An 18,513-nucleotide genomic window follows, 5' to 3' on the forward strand; every position below is an offset into this window, starting at 1 on the left:
TTCGTATTATTTTCCCAACATATGTGTGGGCGAGAAGACTCGAGTCGACTCGTAAATTAAATGAAAACAATGCTAGGATTTTTCCGGGTCCTTTGCCACGATTTTCGATGCCCTCGCTGACTCTCGCAAGGAATAGGCGCCGGCAGTCCAAAAAAGATTTGGGATCTACCATATATTCGGATTCATTCATCAGGCATCTGAAAATGGGCGTTCTGGCAACCAATACTCGTATAAATCAATTGTTCTTGAAACCCGTCTCTCTCTATTTTCATGATTTCTCTTTCATTTATGTACATATAGTTTTCCGCCTTAATTAGATGCGGAAATTCTTTGGAAATTCTGTGTTCGTTATACGACTATTGCCAGAAATATAAAATGGTGATTCGGGTTTATTGATCTGTTTGGCCAGCTAGCCGTTCCCTTGATTAATGGAATATTTGGACAAACATGGGAAAGAAAAACAAGCGAATTCTCAATAGAATGCTTTTGATTTCTGTATTTTGGTACAATTCATTTCCCATCGAAAATATCAAAATATAGTTCTTTACATATATTCTTTCACTTGGAGTCGACATTTCTGAGACCGCTTTGAGTATTTCAATTTTAATCAACAAAAAATGAAAGGATTTTACTTTGGTAAGCTTGGGATTATATTAAAAGCAACAATAAATAAATGCTTTCTAATTTGAAGTTTTGCAAAAGAACTAATTAAACATTTTATTATATAAATGAAAATATGAATTAATAATTGAAATTGATCGTATTTTAATGTTTTAGTGAAAAAAATCAAAACGTATCTTATAAAATCCTTTTAAAGCCATTATTTTCTTTCAAGTGGATGCATATTTCAACGAATTTTTATGAATAATATTTAAATTCTTAAAGGTTATTAATTTTTCGCAAGGAAAAGTAAATCAATTGGCAAAGAAATAAATCATTCAAAAACATTAACAATACTTTTGTCGAAGTGTGAAAAGATCAAAATGTAATAAAATGGCGCTAAGTGGATCATTTCCCTTTCCTCCCCTATCTTTATCTGAAGTATGATATCCCATAATCTATGATAATCTTCATAATACTTTCCCCTAATAAGTTCTAACACTTTGAAAATGAGTACTCCCCAACCCCACGAACGACAACCTGTCAACATGCATGCGATATGCCAATTTAACCAGATCTAAATACAAATCTAAATTTGTATCCACACAAAATGTGTGCAGATCTTCAATAAGATCTGAAATAAGCTGCGTACAATGTATATAGAGCGTTGAGCACTTTCGAGCACCGAGAGCTGTCATTTAAAAAGCAATTAAGTCAACAACTATGAACGAGATATTCGAAGTCTTTGATGAGGAGGAGTCCAGTTCAGTTCCAGTTTCCCAAAGACGGCGACTAAATTATCTGACTGAGCTAATTATGAGCATTTTAAGCACGCATTTTGGCGACATAAATACTTTGCTCAGTTTATATATTCGGTGGCTGGTATACTTTGTAAACAGTTTTTATGTTTTTGAACATAAATCAACCGGATGTGGATGTGTTGCTCCATCGCGAGACCGTCTGTCTTCCCATGAACACCGAGCATCTATAGGATGCAATGTGTATCTCGCAGATATTATATGTACATACAGTCCATCTGTCGGCGGAATGACGTTACGCTCTAAGTATGTCGACGTCGCTTCGATTGTCTTCGCTTTATAAGACAACACAAAAAAAAGTTTCAAACTGGGGACCGACCCCCCCAGCGAAGACATTTTCGCGCCCAATTTAGTGGAGGGGACGATCCAAAACCACATCGGAACGAAATGAACGGAGCTATATACATAGAGGAGGAAATGATAAAATGCAAAATGGCGTCTGGTTTTGTTCATGGCTTTTCTTTCTTTGTTTCTTGGCTTGTTTCTTGTTTTTACAATTAATTTAGTTTAGACTATAAAATTAAATAGGTTTTAATCGTAGGTTTAGACTTATATAATCGACACGCGTATATATGGAAAGAGTGACAGAGAATTGAAGAGTGAGAGCGGCCAGGGCTCTGGAATTCACACGATAGTTGCTGCTGGAAGCCCCTTCTGGATCCTTGGCATATATATATTAATTAGGTATATAGTGTCCCGATCCGGTGCTATGCCTTCTGGTGCTGAGCATCGCCCTCCATGCGCCACACTCCGAAGAGATAGCTCAGTTTCTCGGGCGGGATGATGGGTGCTCCGTTGGCCTTGCGAAGGCACTTCAGATCGGCCTCGGCTCCGTTGGCGGCGGCACTCAGGAGCGAACTGGCCGATCCGTAGGCCGAAGGGGATCCCTGGGCCTCCAAGGCCTTCAGCAGGGATATATCACTCGAGCTGAGCATGCGGCACAGGAAGTCGATGTATCTGTAAAGTAAAGAGAAGTCCTTGATTAGTTTCGAGTTTCGATAAAAGGAGTTAGGTATGTATATTTATTAAAACAGAATTCTTTCGAATTGGTTCTTTAATTTTAGGGGTTTTTTAAATGTCATTGTTGAGCGGATTAAATGATGAAGGACTTGAAAAAGTTACTATAAAAATAGTGCTCGTTGTTTTTCTTTAAATGATGTAAAAAGTCATATTTTTATTAAAAACTAATACCATCTAAATTTTAACAAATAAATATAATCATCTATGCCAATCTTTTAGAATCACATGGGAATTAGTCCAAGGATTTTTGAAACCAATTCTTCCTGTTTTTCCAATCTACAAAATAAAAATGTTTAACAGTCTTTGGAACTTTATGGGATTTTCTAAAAGGAGTTTTTGAACCTACTGAGCTTTTATGTGATGCAATTATTTTTGGGTTCTACAAAATTAGAGGAGATGGATAAAATTGTAATATGGAAAAAGCCTAAGAATATAAAAGTCCTTGGAATAATATGGAAATGGTGAAAGATTTACTGGGTTCTAAATGGGTTAATCATCCTAAATCGTTTTTATACCCTTTTTCATATTAAACTTATATCATACAAGCTCCTGTTTTTAAAGAATTTTTGAGAAGATATCTTACCTTGTGGCCAGTTTGAGGGTCTGGATCTTGCTGAGCTTGTCGCTCGGAAGAGTGGGGATGATCTGCTGCAGGGACTTGAAGGCGTCGTTGAGGCTCTGGGTGCGCTGGCGTTCCCTCACATTGGCCATCACCCGCTGGTTGCTGAACTCGTCGGTCTCCTCCGTTTTGCTGGGCTTCCTCTTCAGACGCCGTCGTGGCTTCCGGAAGGCCTTTCCGCCAGCATCCGATCCGTCCAGCAAACTCCCAGCACTGCCATCATCCGCCAAGCAGGCGGGCGACATGACACCTCCATTGAGATCGCTCACGGAACTCAGGGCATTGTGGCGGACGTACTCCATGTCATCCCGATCCGAGCTGGAATAGGCACTGCCATTCAGGGAGTTGGCCGGTTCATAGCCCTCGAAGCTCTGTCTATAGGCATTTTGGAAGTGCATTTGTGCGTGATTCTGTTGGTGTTGCTGCTGTTGCTGTTGCGATTGCTGCTGTTGCGACTGTTGCTGGTTGTTGTATAGTGGCAAGAAGACCTGAGCCTTGTGCTCGGGCAGTTCCTCGTCGGGAAACTCGAAATGCGAGTGTGGGGAGGTGCAGGTGCTCTGGACTCCTGGACAGGATTGGGCCGAGGCCACCTCATCCACGGTGGTGGGCAGGTAATCCACATAGATGTGTTGCTGCTGTGGCTGCTGCTGATGTTGCTGGTGGATTAGCTTCTTGTGCTCGGGCTGCATGGCCAGGGATCCTCCATTTTGGCAATCGTAGTCCCCACTGCTCCTGGCCCTCTTGCCATGCTCATTCCAGGCGGATCCTCCACCTCCGCCATTCTGGGCATCAAAGGCATTTGGAGTTTGGCTGCTGGTATTGTTGTTGTTCAGCTCCAGGCTGGCACTCTGGGCACTCTGATTGCTGCTGGTGCTGAGGACCTCGTTGCTGGGTATATTATAGTCGGTGTCCTCCAGTTCCGTAATGCCATAGGCCGCATATTCCGAGGGCAAGGGGGCGTACTGAGGTTGCTGTTGCTGCTGCTGCTGTTGGTGCTGTTGATGTTGCTGGTGGGATTGGAGATGTTGCTGCTGCAGCTGGTAGCCCGACTGCATGTAGGCCTGCTGCTCCACCTGGATCAGCTTGATCACATTGTGCTGCAGCTCCATGATATTGGGCAATGTGGGCTTGTAGCTTATGTCCAGCAGCACTTTGGGCGACACCGAGCGAGCGCTCATCATTTGGTTATATTTCTAGTATTACCAAATCACTTCCTATGTTAGAATTGGTTATATCTTAGTATTATATTTCGGAACTGTAGAGTATTATATGGTTTTTTTCACGCCCGCGCTTTGGTGGATCGATCTGCTCGCACGCACTCACGGAACGCAACTGACGCACGATCCTTCCGGCCATTGCTCAAATTGACATTTTGCGACTGCTCGACGGCCATTCGCTGCCGCCGGCCTATCGTCGTCCCTTTCGCACGCCCACATATGACCGTCTCGCTTCCTCTCAATGGCGGAAGCTGCGTGGCAGCGCAGGTATGACGTCAGGCGGCGGCGGCGGGGGATTTCGATTTTCTCGAGCGGCAACGGCGGCTGCAAAGTACAAAAACAAAAAAATAAAAGAAAAATATATAGAAGAGCGCCTTGACTCGGCGCTCTGGATTTTTCATCGCCCTCTCTTGGGTTATTCTCTGGGTTTTCGCTCGATCTGGGAAAATATCGGGGAATGGACGCTGGGAATCGGGACGGGGAAGTGTCGGCCGTTTTTGAAATATTTTTACTTGTTGATGCTAAGTGAAGAGGAAAATATATATGTGAATTATTGCTTTTTAAGTTGTTTTGAAATTATTTTAATTTAATTATCAAGAAATAAGATCAACGTTGTAATAAATAATATAAACACCCTTAATAAAATCACATGATATTCATCAATATAATGTTTACATGACTTTTTAGTAATATATCACAGAAATATTGTAAATACTTTATTAACAAAGGGTTTCATATAGTTGTTATTATAATATTGCAATAAAACTAAATAATGTCTGTAGAAATGTTTTAGCAAAAGGCCAATTCTTTTAATAATTATACTTTACGAATTATTTTCATAACTAATTTAACTTTCCGTTTTCGTTTCCAAAATATCCCATTTTTTAACCTGATTTACAATTCTGCAGATTATTCATTTTAATAAATTTTATAGTAAATAAAACAGCAAAAAAAAAAATCATAAATTCGGAAACAAAATTGGTAATATAAATATCTATAAATTGGCCAGATCAAAATCCATTTTTAATATAAATTTATCTGATTGAAAATTTTCCCAAGCACTTTTCTAGTTGGGGGATTTGAAATTTATTGTTATTCGTACTTGCGGGAACTTCCCAGGAAACAAGCCAAAATGTTTAGACGCTAGCCCATCAAAATCATTCCGCTATTATATAATCATCAGTTGCCAACCATCGTAAAATGCCTAAATCCTCAACCCTAACCGAGGGGAACTCCACAAAAAGGTTTCATTATGCCTAATTAGTGAATTCCCACACACACGTACCGAGAAAATAGCAGCCGAAAACCACTCGGATCTCAAAAAATCCAGAAAAATACGAGCGAAAAGTCAAATTTCCGGATATAATTATCTGCCTGCCTGCCGAGTCCACCAAAAATACCCGATTAATGCCGAGCCCGAACTTCCGCTGGAAAAAACCGCGATCTCCGATAGCCGATCGCCGGCTTAGGTAATAGCAAAACCCCAGGATATGGAAATGTCCCCTCAGAAAAACCACCAACAGGGTTTTGCCCTGTGCTCAAACTACCTAGACTCAAGGAGCCTCAAAATTATAAACAATATTATTTATTGTTTAATATAATTATTATTTTATTAATTAGGACAATAATTTATAATAACTCGATTAACCATAAAAGCTAACTAAGTAACTAATAACTTATTTATTTACTTTAACTTTCTAAAGCACTTCAATCCTGTTGATAAAGTCACTAAGTGAGATCAACAATATTTAATTAAATATTTTCTGTGTTGTTGTTATTGGAAACAGCCATTAAGTTACCTGGACTATAGAAGCTTTAAAATGCTAAGCAATATTATTTACTGTCTTAAATAATTATAATTTTATTAAATAAGATCATAATGAATAAAAACTTGAAGAATCATCGAAGTAAAAATCAAGTGATGGTATATAATGGTATGATATGTATATTTTCTTAAACTTAGATCTGATTAAACAATTTTAAAGATACATACTATGTTGTTCTTATTGGATATAGGTTATGAGCTAAAATATACAAATCGTTATATTGAAAATAAAATAAATGTTACAGACTTCAAAGCAACAAAGTGTTGCCAACTTTGTGGATGAAATATCAAAAGATATTTCCTGAAAGGAAAAAAGAGTAGCGCCTTAAAGTATACACCAAAACGATACAATTATTATATGAACAAAGTGAGGTGCTGCATTTTTAAAGATTAATAATTTGAAGTTGAAGATTATTATAAATATTAAGGAAATACAATTATATGTATTTTTAACTTTTTTAATTAATTTAAAAATCTTCATGTTCATCTCTTTTATAAATCCCCTGATAGATGGCGCCACGGCGAGTGTAACAAAGATGTAGATCCGACCATTCAAAATGATCTTAATGTTCAAATTGGACACGCTGCAGTCACGTAGTTTATTGATTTCAATTCCGTTTACGAGCCCAAATCAAACGAAAAATAAAAAAAAACAAATGAGAGAGAAGCTGGAAAAGGTATTTTGCGTATTACATTTTTTTTTAGCGATGCTGCTTCTGTTTTTCATCTCTGGTCGCTTTTTTTTCTGGGTTTGCGTGGTGCGATTGCCAAACGATTTTCAAGCGGGCCAACTTTCCATTTTGACAATGCTCTAATCCTGCCATCGCAAAAACCGTGTGTGTGGCAGTGTGCGGAGCGTGAGAAGAAACTTTTGGTGCACGTAAATCTCGCTCGACAATCAATTAAAATTAAAATATTTTTTGCCTGCCGAGAGCGCAAGCGTTGTCTACATATTCGAATTGACTTTTGATGATGTATCACGATTTATTGTTACCAAAAATGGTCGTCAAAGCGCGTGGAAAAGTGGATCAGGTAGTCTGGCGACGTCTAACGGTTCGGCTGGTGGGTCAAAACGGGGCGGTGAGCGGTCGGCAGGCAAACTCCCACAGCTTTTGGCTCCTACAGTGGAAGTTCCCTAAATTGAATGTTCTTAAACTAAGTTGAATTTCTGGTTGAAATCTTGAAAAGGTGTTAGTTCCTTCTTTGATCATAGTTAAAAGTATCTTTAAGCGTAGAGAACGTAATTATAATTCAAAGTTATAAACCTACTTATAGCTTAACGTGCTTTACTCCTACAGTTTTTAGAATATTTTATTCTTAAGGAAATTAAATTTTTTTAAACATTAAAATTAGGAATATATTTCATATATCATCACACTTATATATATTTCAAGGCAAGTAAAAAAATAAAAACAGTTACGAAAACTTTATTTCTTTTGGTGTTTACGATTATAAGGACAAACTTCTATACATCATTCGAAACATTGTTTCAACATTTATCGATTTTTTTGGGTATATTATCAGAGATTTTCCCTTGAATATGTTTCAGATAATAATAATAAAATTATATTTAAAGACTTCTGTTAGCAGAACTAATAGCGACATACTTCGAGCTCGCTGAGTTTTAATCAAATGAACTGTATTCAAAGCTAAATACTACCCCAAAGTCCTGGTTTTTATGCGAATAATAAAAACCAAACAGTAATTTTATATAAAAAATGATGATGATTAGGGCATTATAAAGAACATACTTGTTTTGACAATATTCCGAACTGAACATTTTCAGGCTCTTGTTGTTTTTAAATAAAAGGTTTCTATTATTCCCAAATAAGTTAATATCTCCTTGAATATTTAAAGAGCACAGTAAGCACTATAGTTTACCATTACTACCGTTAGTCTGGGTTACATTTTGGGTTATCCCTGATTAGCGATTACATACTTATCTTAGCGAATTTCGACTGTAGTTAGCAGAGAAGAAAAATGTAGAAAATCGTGTGTGATGCAGCCGCTGAGATTAGGCACAAAGCCGCTTGATGGAAACTTTAGCTGCTGTCAGCGAGTGCTCCAAAAAGCAGCTTGTGCTTGTGTTAATTGTACCCACTCACCTCACTTACATACGTGACCCACCTGCACCACCCAGCCCCCGCACCGCTCCCCTCCTCCCAATCCAACAGCCAATGAAATCGCTGGCGCCAAACACCTACACTTTGAGCTTGTCAAAAGGCTGTGTGTGTGTTTGTGTGTGTGGCATGTTAATTAACAGCCAGCTGAGCACACACAAAAAAGCGCTCACTCACACACACGGGCGAACTTGGGTGGGGGCTCTCACACACACAGGCGTACAAATGTTGGCCACCCAATAATATAAGCGCCAACTTGTCATTTTAGCCTAGCTCCACCTTAACTAAACAAACAAACAAAGTGGTGCACACACACAGGCACACGCATTTGTGCGCGAGGTGTGTGGTGTGGCGTGGTGAGTTCGAAGCCAAGGCAAAGCTCACCACGGTTTGGGGGAGCCAAAGTTGGCGGTTGAAATTCGAAGAGCTCAGAGCAAGTTTGCTCCGCGTCGCGTTCAAACGTGCTGCGGTTTAATTCTCTAATTTCAAATTCAGTTCTTAGCTAAAAACAAAATAAGATAAACAAAAAATAATATCAAAATATTACAAATAAAATGATGATAAATATAAATATAAATATATAAACAAATGCTAGTTGACATATGTTTGCTTACGTTAAACCTAATTACGTTCCGTTGCGTTCCGTTACGTTTTGCGTTAACCGGCGTTTTCTGCGCATGCGTGCATTGCGTGCACTGCAACTTGGTGTTTGTGTTGGTGCGACGCTTTAAATGGCGTTTTAAGTGAAATTAAAATGACGGATGTGCTGTAATTTGCACACTCACGATCGCTCGCTCAATAAATACAACAAAAAAAAAAACAACGAATGAAAAAAAAAGAATCCAGAGGAATAAATAATACCAACACACGCTGTTTTAGTAGGGGCGTTGTATATTGTTGTGTATTTGTAGCATGTGCCTTAGTTGATCGAATTAAGTGCGAGTTTTATAGCGCCCGCGGGACCGGGAACTGCAATTGACTGCCGGCCGACTGGGCAACCGGAAATGCAAGCCCCCCCCCCCACCCCTCTTCAACCCTCCAACGACAACAACAACAAACAGCGGCAACAAGTGTAACACCCCCGCCCAGGAAACGGCGGCAATAAGTGCTAATAAGTGAGCCACAGACTATAACTAAAACCGGATGCAGGGCCTCTAGTAATTGCCAATTTTAGTCATCTCTTTTGTTTTTTTTCGTCTCTCGTTCAATTGTAAAAATCTGTTGGGTTTTTGGTTTTTAGTTTTTCTATTTTGGCTTTTTTGTCATGCTTAGGGGACTCAAATTATTTTAAAAACAGAAAGTTCTTAACCATAGGTAAATACATTTCTTAAACTGCCTTAATGCTTAGCAAGATCTTGGGATGGTAAAAATTAACCATAATTTTGATTAGCCTTTTTTCACTTAATTAAAAAATATTTTGCTTTTTTGTCTTTAACTGTCCTATTTTTTTAGGTAGCTTGGGCCTTTTATATTTTTTTAAGAGTCTTAACAATATTTAAAAAACGGAAATAATATTGATTGACCAAAATCTTGCAAGGGGATTAATTTCCTTCCTTCGTTCAATTGGAAACATCTGTAGGCTTTTGGGTTTTGGTTTTTAGTATTTCTCTTACCTTATTTTTTTAGTCATGCTTAGGCGGCTCATAATATATTTGCCTAAGTAACTTCGTCACGCACTGCGCGCGCGTTGCATTCGTTACCCCACAAAAATGCGGCTTTTGCTTCTGCTACGGTGGCCCCCCTCCCACAAAAGGGTCGCCCCCGCCCGCCGCCACCAAAACGCAAGTTAAAAAAATACAACGAGTAAAAAACAAGCAACAGAAAATACAAAAATAAATAATACAAAGAAGCGGAGAAGGAGAGAAAAAAAAGAGGGGCAACAAAAACCCAAGGTGCGTTGCACTCGTTTTGTCATTGATTCCGCGGATGCGAAATAGCATGCGGCAGTTGCAAAAAAGAAAAAAACACAGGCAACAGCTGCTGCGACAAAAGCCAGGCCAAAAGCAAAAGCCAAAACCAAAACAGCGATTATTTCAAGCATCCGCCTCCGCTTTACCGCCCCCCGCCCCCCGCAACACACCACCCGCCCCTGCCAGCGGAAAAACCCTTGCTGCCTGTCTTTTGTAACGTGGCCAGAACGTTGCCGGGCAATTATTATTTTGTAAGACGTTTTACAATTTAATGGTTTTCATGGTAAGTACAACGACGGCGAAACGCCAACGCCATATGCCATGTGCTCCCCTTTCTTCTTCCCATTCTCCTTGGCCAACCTCTTCGACCCTGTCAGCCGAAAGTTTGTTTTGGTGACTCTCGAGGGTTAAGGGGTCAAGAGGGGTCAAGACACCACCAACCTGTTGCACTTTGCCCAGGAACGAAGGGGGGGAAAGAAACGGCTCTTAATTCCCTGTTTCTGCTTCTCTCTTTGCAGAATGGACTTGGATCCGACCCTCTGTCAGCAAAGGAGGTGAGTTTCGAATTAACTTAGACCCTAGTGATAAGAACTGGGGAAAACAGAGGGTTATCACATTAAGTTTTTAGGCTATATTTACTATACTTTACATTCTACTACGACCATAAGGTTAGCATTTTTGAAAGTCTTAAAACACCATTTTTTAAACACTTACCTATAAGTGTAATATATAGGTAACTTATAATATTACTAAATTAATTCCGATAAATAACAACCAATTTTAATAAAATGCATGTATGTTTCGGTTTTTATGTTTTAATACGTGTTCTCAAAATTTAGAAACGTAATGTTCTTGTTAAAAGCCTAATGATCATTAATGTATCTATTTACAAACCTGAATGCTATAACATAAAACTTATAATAATAAATCAGATTAATAAACAGTAAATTCAATTAAAATATATTTTTCTGTTATATGATTTTATTTATTTTTATTTATTTAACAAATTAAAGCTAGTACATTATAATAAAATAAATATTTGAAAAAGAAAGGGCGTTAGAAGCTAAAGTCATTCGGACCTTTATGATTTTAATACATAATATTTATGCCTAAAGATTCGTATTACCTAAAAATACAATGTTCTGGGGCGTCGTTGATCATCTTTTCTGAGAAGTCCATAAAAGCATAAATAAGTTATGAGCGAGACTTTGAAAAAAAGCATTGAGTGGGTCTTTCGATTCCATTTTTAATAGGATCCTAACGTAACAGGTCTTTCTCTGAGAACTTTTAAAATGGGGACACTTTTGAGAAGCTCTGTTTAAAGCTAAAGCTATCCTTAAATTTAATTAGAACTGCACCCATGTTATTTCAACGCAATCTTCCCTGTCCCTAAGTAATTGTTATTGGCTGCAATTTGTCTTCAATATCAGTTAAATTCAACTCATTAGGGCCGATAAGTTTCATGAGCAACAATTACCGCCCGAAAAAAACGTCTATCAATTAAGGCCGAGGAGAGAGAAATATTTTCATGTTAGCGATACACTTCTGGCCATTCGAAATGACAATTGCGAAGGAATTCCCAGTGGGCCAATTCGTTTGGATGCCCCATAAAACCCATCCCATGCCAACCCATCCGTCTGCCTCAAAGGCAAAAGCCGTCAGCACAGCGGTAGCAGCAGAAAACCACATACCAAGCGTAAGACAATCCATAAAATTGAGTTCCAACGGGTCTACTTGACGAAAGGGGGGAAATCGGGAAATCGGAGCCAACTAATGTCCCGACCATCATTCTATCAATTGCGGCGCCTATGAGAAATTTCAGCACGTCCCAACATAAATTAGCAGATCGGAGGCTACAGCGCCCCATAACAATATCATAAAGAATTGGATGGTGGGTATTCGCAAGGGGGGGGGATCTATATCTATATAACAATAAATCAGCGCGGGCAATTAGAGGGTAAAGTAAGCGGAGGCTAAGAAATATAAATATAAATACCTTTGGACAGGGGCCAACATCAGTCGCATATCAATTGCAATCTCCATCGTCGATCGCCGCGTCTCCCATCTCGATTTCGATTTCGACGGGGATCTAGATCGGGATCGGGATCGCGATCTTGATACGGGCCAATGAAGTTGTTGTTGTCAATGTTGTGGGCCATAAAAGCCAAAAAAGAGCCCCGCGGCTGCCATTCGACACAATCGAAGACAAACTATCTAATCTAATGCTGGCAATGAGCATTTGTTTGTATAAATAACTGCATGGCAGTAAGCGGCGACAGCGGTAAACAACTGCTCAAATCGCGTGGCCAAGTTCTGGGTTCTCCCCCCTTGAAAACCCCCTTCCAAGCCCCCTTCTAAACCCCTTTCAACCCCCTTGAAGACCCCTCTACCTTTTCGCCCACTCGCCACTGACATTTTTTCATAATTTGCGCTACAAGCCTGACAATTGTCGTTGTTGCCCACTGGGCACACTCTGCATCCATGGATCTTGGTTGCAGCTTGGTTGTCGCTTGCTGGTTGTTGGTTGTCGGTGTTGCCGGCGTTGTTCGCGACCGTGTTGTTGGCATCAGGCTGGAGACCCTGGCTACCCTGCAAGTGGAATGGGATTAGTTGGGTTAACCAAGTTGACTGGTTAAAAGGATTACCTGAAAAGTATTAGCCCTGGCAAAAGTGATATCTGAATTTATAGGTTTGATATAAATAAAGTGCTTTAAAAGTTGAGCAGTCTAAAAAAATCTTGAATACAAGACTGATTTAAAGGATGAAATACTATTTAATCGAGACATATATATTTATAAATAAATAGGGCTTAGGGTTTCTCAAGTGATTGTAATCAGATAAGTTCGAGTCTTTTATGCTTTCTAAACCATTTTGCTTTATTTTTCCTTTCCAAAATCAGGTCTTTATCAATTAATCATTTCCAAAATTTTAAAAATGTTTCTTACAATATCCCTTAATCCATTGTCCATATCAATTTAACTCTTCCAAGACTTTTACGTCTTATACTGTTGTTTAATATATTTTTTGTAGCTTCTTATGTACCACATAAGCTTACTCTCTAAGAACATTAAATAGTTGTAAATTTTATTTAAGTCATAGCTAAGACTTAAGAGCTTTAAACCCAATGCTATCATTAAATAGAACTTGCGTGTATTTAAGTTTTAATCTTTTTGTAAGCACTCTATATGGTAACTCGTGGTCCGAAACACCTTTTATATATATTGTAAACCTCATTTAAATAATACTGCAAAGTGTTGGCTCTGGTAGCCCCCCTCCATAAAATGCATATGCAGTGCCAAATTAAAATTTATCCATTTTATGGCGCTGCGGGCAGCTCATAACTGTTTCTTTGTTATTTTTGCGGCGATTTCTTACTTTTTTTTGGGTTTTATTGCCGTTAGTTTATTGGCTAAAGATTTCGTAAGCGCATGAAATGCGCAACAATTGTGGTTTTTCGGTTTCTTCCCACTTATCTGCCACGATCTCCCATATGGAGTAAGTAAGATATCGACGGAAGTCATTTGCGGTTGTTCCAGCTAGATGAATTCAATAAGCAAACAGCTCCCTAACACGCACGCCCCATCTATGTATACCTTTCCCCGGAATCTTTTTCTTATAAACCCCCCATGGACCAGGTTCTTTGCCCATCCAACACTTTCGCCCATCTACCACATTTTGTCAAACTTGATTAGGTAAAGCAGCGCTTATGACTCTATTGTTTAGCTGCATATATTATAAGCTTTTTTATAGTAAGTCTCCCCCGCTGCCCGGCGATAAACAATATTGATGACGATGCTGATAATCTTTAATTTCTTTCCGATCCACAGGCAGAGGGCCCTCCGGTTCAGGTTGAACCAGTTGATTTGAGCTTACGATCGCCGCGCGGTAAGTTGCTAATTATACGCTATCTAAGTTGACTCAAACTGAACTCGTGTGTATGGGGTGTATACTGGCTGGGCCGAAAACAATTAATCAATGAAATGGCCGCCACAAGTTGATCACTTGAAAAAAGCAGGTCACAGCGAGATGGAAAATACCGAACAAAAGCAATTTGCATTTCTTCTCTAATGAAGTTGAACTTTTTTATGGGCATAAAGTGCTTAAAAGATGATTTTTGGAAATACCTTTGGTGGGTGGAGTGAAAGGTATAAATATAAAACTAATGTGGGGACAATATATGCATGGTTCTGGTTTTGTAAACAATATAGTATAGATATAGAGTTATGTAGTGCAGAATTATAAATTCGTTTTATAACTATGGCAAATACTCAGCTGCCAAAATCGAACACTTTAATGAGACTAAAACATGTAATCCTGGTTAAAGTGAATGGCTAAGAGGCATATAAAATAAACTTGTCTATAAATCTGAAAATTAATAATAATAAAGCGCGAGAACTAAATGAGCTTAATTAATATTGATCGAAATTCATAACATAAAAACACCGAATTCCTTTGTCTTTATCTTTTAAATACAATCAGATAATAAAAAGATATTCTTGATCGCCAACAAATGATGAACAAACAATCTAACCGATAAGTTAAAGCGCAGCTCGTTTGGAACAATACGAAGATCTATGTTAAAGATATCTATCAGCATTTATATCAACCCATGATCACACTCCTCTATAAAGAGCTCCAAACACCGAATTCCTTAGATCTTTCAGGGTCTTCCCCCGACTTATCCCCCGCGGATCAAAAGACCGAGATTATCCGGCAATCTCGCAGACAGGTTCAAACAAAAGAGGAGACAAAACGTTAGTCATTGCCTAATGCTCATCAGGCTGGGCCATTCATACGTGAAAGCCTGATGAGCATCGCCATGGGATCATCAGCAGATCTGCTGTGAGCCCATTAGGTTCATGCTGATTCCGCTGTGAGTATCGCTCTACATCCGACGCCCAGGAACCTGACCCAAAGCAAGTGTCTGTGGGATTTCTTCGTGATGAAGAAGAGGTTTACTTACTTTACCCACTTGACCGATCGAGCGATCGAGAGACCGACCCACAAACCACCAACTGTTTGACCATTTGACCTTTGGCAGCCTTTCTCTTTGCCTCGCTGTGTACGAGTATGTGTGTGTGTGTGAAGTTAACAGCAACGCCCCGAAAAACCGAAAAAGCCACAAAAAGTTGACTAGATAAATAGATGGGCCATATAACTGGCCATCTACTCAGCTACCCAGCTCCTCAGCCGTAGGGTGCCCAGCGGTACACCTAATTTAATTAAGAAGCCAGAGAGCTTACCTTAAATGGCTATACAGTAAGATTAACAGCTAAAAAAAAACTGAGCTGAACCTCTGCTCCGTTCATTAAAGATATCCAAGAGCTGGAGATTTGGAGAGCCGGAGCTAAAACGTTGTTGTCTCGCCGCGCATATTAATCAATTAGGCATGATATTAGTGAGGGCATCATTAATTTTGTCAATGCGCTCACCTGGCCACAAAAGCTATTTGAGAAGCGCATAGAGAGGCGGCGACGGCAATCTCTCATGCTAATGGTTTATGGCGTGCTACCAAAGCGTCCACAGGTCCACGGGTCCACCGATCCACAGATCCGTGGCGAATGTGTTAAATAGCGTTAAAATTTGTAAAACAAACGGCACATAATGGTTCGGGTTAATTTTCAACCTTAACGGTCATCTGAACAAAAACTCAACCCATGCCACCCGAGCTCAGCTGAGCTGAGCTGAGCTGAGATTTTTCGGCACACATAAATTATGGGTTTTAAATAATTATGCAATTAGCCAGCATAGCGATAGATAGCCTCAAATTGCCAATGAATGGAGGGCAAAGCCCAAAGGCCCGAGAACCGAGGAGACAGTGCCAAATTCCCACCAACTCTAATTGCAGTGCCCAGAAGAGGTGAGAGCTGGTGAGCTGGGAAGCCGGGGACTGCAACTACAACTTGATTTATTTAAGCTACCCAAACAGCCCATAAATAAAGCTGTTGAACTAGCCACCATTCCAGGAGCGGAGCAGAAGGGTGGAGCTGGAGCTGGAGCTGCAGCTCGAAGATTGGGCAGGAGAGTCTCTGAACTGAGCCTGGGACATCCACAGTGCCTTACCCAAAAAGAAGAAAAAAAAAACCCAGCACAACATCTTACAATCCCACACCACTAGTGGTGGAGCCCCTGCCTCATTGCCGCACCACCAAAACCACCAAACGATCGGCCTCTCGCCACTCAGGGGCATAGGCTTTCCAGGTTAAGTAGATGCGGCGACACGCGGGTCGATCCAGCGAGCGAACGACCTTAAGACGGAGATCCCAACCCGAATCGGGGGTCTGCAGGGGCACCGAGGGGATTCAACCAGGCGACGATGTCGGAGCATCCACGGCATCTATCGAATGATATGCAACATTTAGTGAAGTGCTCGAGTACCAAGCATGGGCTGGGGCATATTGATGGCAAGGTGAAAATGTGACAGGCAGGTGGGCGCAGGTTGGGGATTGGGTTAAAGGGAAATGGGAATGATCATGATCAACGAGCGATGGTATCTGGGAAATGTTAGGTTTCGTTTAGTAACTATTTAGTAATCTTTGCAGGCCCAAAGTGGCATCTTAAAGTCTGTAAATCGCTTGAAAGACTACCGAATAATATTATCATAATTCATTCCATTAGCAGTGATATGAGGGAATTTTGCTTGTGTGAGTAATTTGCTGAGTGAAACATAAGGATGTGTGTATACAGCGTTTGTTGGTACTATTTTCGTTCTATAGATTACATTTGATGGCATACATTGGTTTATGTTGAAAACCATTTCTAACTTTATTCCTAATCAAGATGATCTTTGTCTGCCCAGTAATTGATTTTCTACCCTTGTGCATTTTAAAGTGAGAGATCGGTTAATTCAGTGCTACAAATCGTTTACCAATATTCTTTTATAGAGAAATCCTTGGTCTAATCCCGCAAACCCATATCAAAAGTTGTGTTACCTTTGCTGCACTTCATCGGTTCGGGGATTGTGATTCGGGGATCTGGCTGGGCTGCTGATTTGGCAAATGCATCTGCTGCTCCTCTAGCGATAGGATAGCCAACTGAAGCCAGATCTCATAATCGCTGGCGGCTCCCAGCGACCTGGAGAGTGGCGACTCCACTCCATCTGGCCTCGCCCAGATCTACGAGATCCCCCAATCCCAGATTCCTTATTCCAGATCCCAGATCCCCGATGCCAGGCCCGCACAATGCGATTCCGAAAATACAAGGGGGTTATACTTCAGCACAAGGGGCGTGTGGACGGACCGCGGTGATTGTTTTTTAATTATGCTTCAGCTGACACCCGGCCGGATGACCATTGAAGATGGGTAGATGGGTAGATGGCCTGGGGAACCAAACCGAAACTGGGTGGAGACCTCGGAGCCGTGTCTCTGGGCCTGGTTAACATGGCGCGTATGTAGCGCATCGAGTTGACTTGACTTGACTTGACTGAGTGACTGTGACTGGCTTTTGAGGTTATGTGAAAGGTCAAGTTCGTGATCGCATTCAAACATTTTTGCCAACCACTCATCTCGCTGCGCAGATCGGGCCCAGAGACTATAGACCAGGCCCAGACCAGAGGAACTGGGATGGAGATGGAAACGGAGACCCAGACCCGGGAGTAGAGTGCAAGGAACACGAGTGTGAGTCGCCGCCGCCGAAAAACAGCAGAAAAAAAAAACAAAAACAGAAGAGAGAGAAGAAATACCCGACCCAAGCGACGTCGCATCGTAGAAAAATTGAAGATGAGCGTGCCACCACCACGCCACGATTCTGCCATTCCCGTCTCTGTCTCTGTCCCTGCAGACCCCATCCCCATCCCCAGCCTCATCACCATCCCATCCCACCCTCTCACCCATCCATATCCCCATCGCAATCCCCATCTGGCGGAGATCCCACCGCTATATCCCGCCACTGCCGCCCTCGCCGGAACCGAATTGAGTGAATGTAAACTGTGGTTTACTTGTTTCCAGCGTTGTCATAGTAATTTTTCTGCACTATAACAACGGCCAGCGTCGCCTCCAACAACATTGAAATATGCACTGAAAGAAATAAATAGCTAACTAGGCATATCTAGGCAAATATCAAACTTAAAGCTAAGATCTAACACCATCTCAATTTCGTTCCTTTTAACAATATATCATCATTCTAGGTCCGGAACTCAAAACTAAATTCTAAAATAATTGGGTTCTTTTTATTTATTAGAGTAGCATTCTTAGTAGCCTGGTGACACCTGCCTGAATTTTACCAAAGTGACGGGGCTTATATGACAAAGACACGGGAGTCTAGGAAAAAAGTTTTCTTATACATATTATATGATGATATAATGATGATATGATATAACTTATTTGAATAAATCGAATTCTTGAATCAAATCGAATTAAAGTAAGGTTTTATGATTTTTGCACCAT

General features: G+C 40.4%; 2 protein-coding genes across 3 annotated transcripts in view; one reads left to right on the forward strand and one right to left on the reverse strand.

Moving 5' to 3' along the window:
• Positions 1-1,856: 1,856 nt before the first annotated feature.
• On the reverse strand, positions 1,857-4,390 carry twi (twist family bHLH transcription factor). The gene is made up of 2 exons (XM_017072576.4): positions 3,022-4,390; positions 1,857-2,375 (listed from the first exon to the last, which is right to left on the reverse strand). Exons 1-2 carry the CDS (start codon positions 4,236-4,238, stop codon positions 2,126-2,128), a joined length of 1,467 nt encoding a protein of 488 aa, XP_016928065.2. The 5' UTR covers positions 4,239-4,390; the 3' UTR covers positions 1,857-2,125.
• Positions 4,391-8,685: 4,295 nt separating this feature from the next.
• The window catches only part of LOC108008655 (Krueppel-like factor luna), a 46,179-nt gene continuing 36,351 nt past the window's right edge, over positions 8,686-18,513 (forward strand). Inside the window, exons 1-4 of one of the 2 annotated variants that reach the window (XM_070994582.1) lie at positions 8,686-9,376; positions 9,846-10,412; positions 10,648-10,683; positions 13,957-14,014. In XM_070994582.1, coding sequence (XP_070850683.1) covers positions 10,401-10,412; positions 10,648-10,683; positions 13,957-14,014 — 106 coding nt within the window. In that variant the 5' untranslated portion in view covers positions 8,686-9,376; positions 9,846-10,400. The remainder of the gene's footprint in view (positions 9,377-9,845; positions 10,413-10,647; positions 10,684-13,956; positions 14,015-18,513) is intronic. The other variant, XM_017072540.4, reaches the window with a different exon arrangement.

The sequence above is a fragment of the Drosophila suzukii genome, chromosome 2R, assembly GCF_043229965.1.
Source record: "Drosophila suzukii chromosome 2R, CBGP_Dsuzu_IsoJpt1.0, whole genome shotgun sequence".
NCBI classification, from domain to species: domain Eukaryota; kingdom Metazoa; phylum Arthropoda; class Insecta; order Diptera; family Drosophilidae; genus Drosophila; species Drosophila suzukii.

Excerpts from the sequence above, each read along its gene's own strand:
- twi (XM_017072576.4), bottom strand. The coding sequence starts at position 4,238 with ATGATGAGCGCTCGCTCGGTGTCGCCCAAAGTGCTGCTGGACATAAGC. Across the intron at positions 2,376-3,021 it reads ACCCTCAAACTGGCCACAAG|ATACATCGACTTCCTGTGCC; the intron begins GTAAGATATCTT and ends TTTACTTTACAG.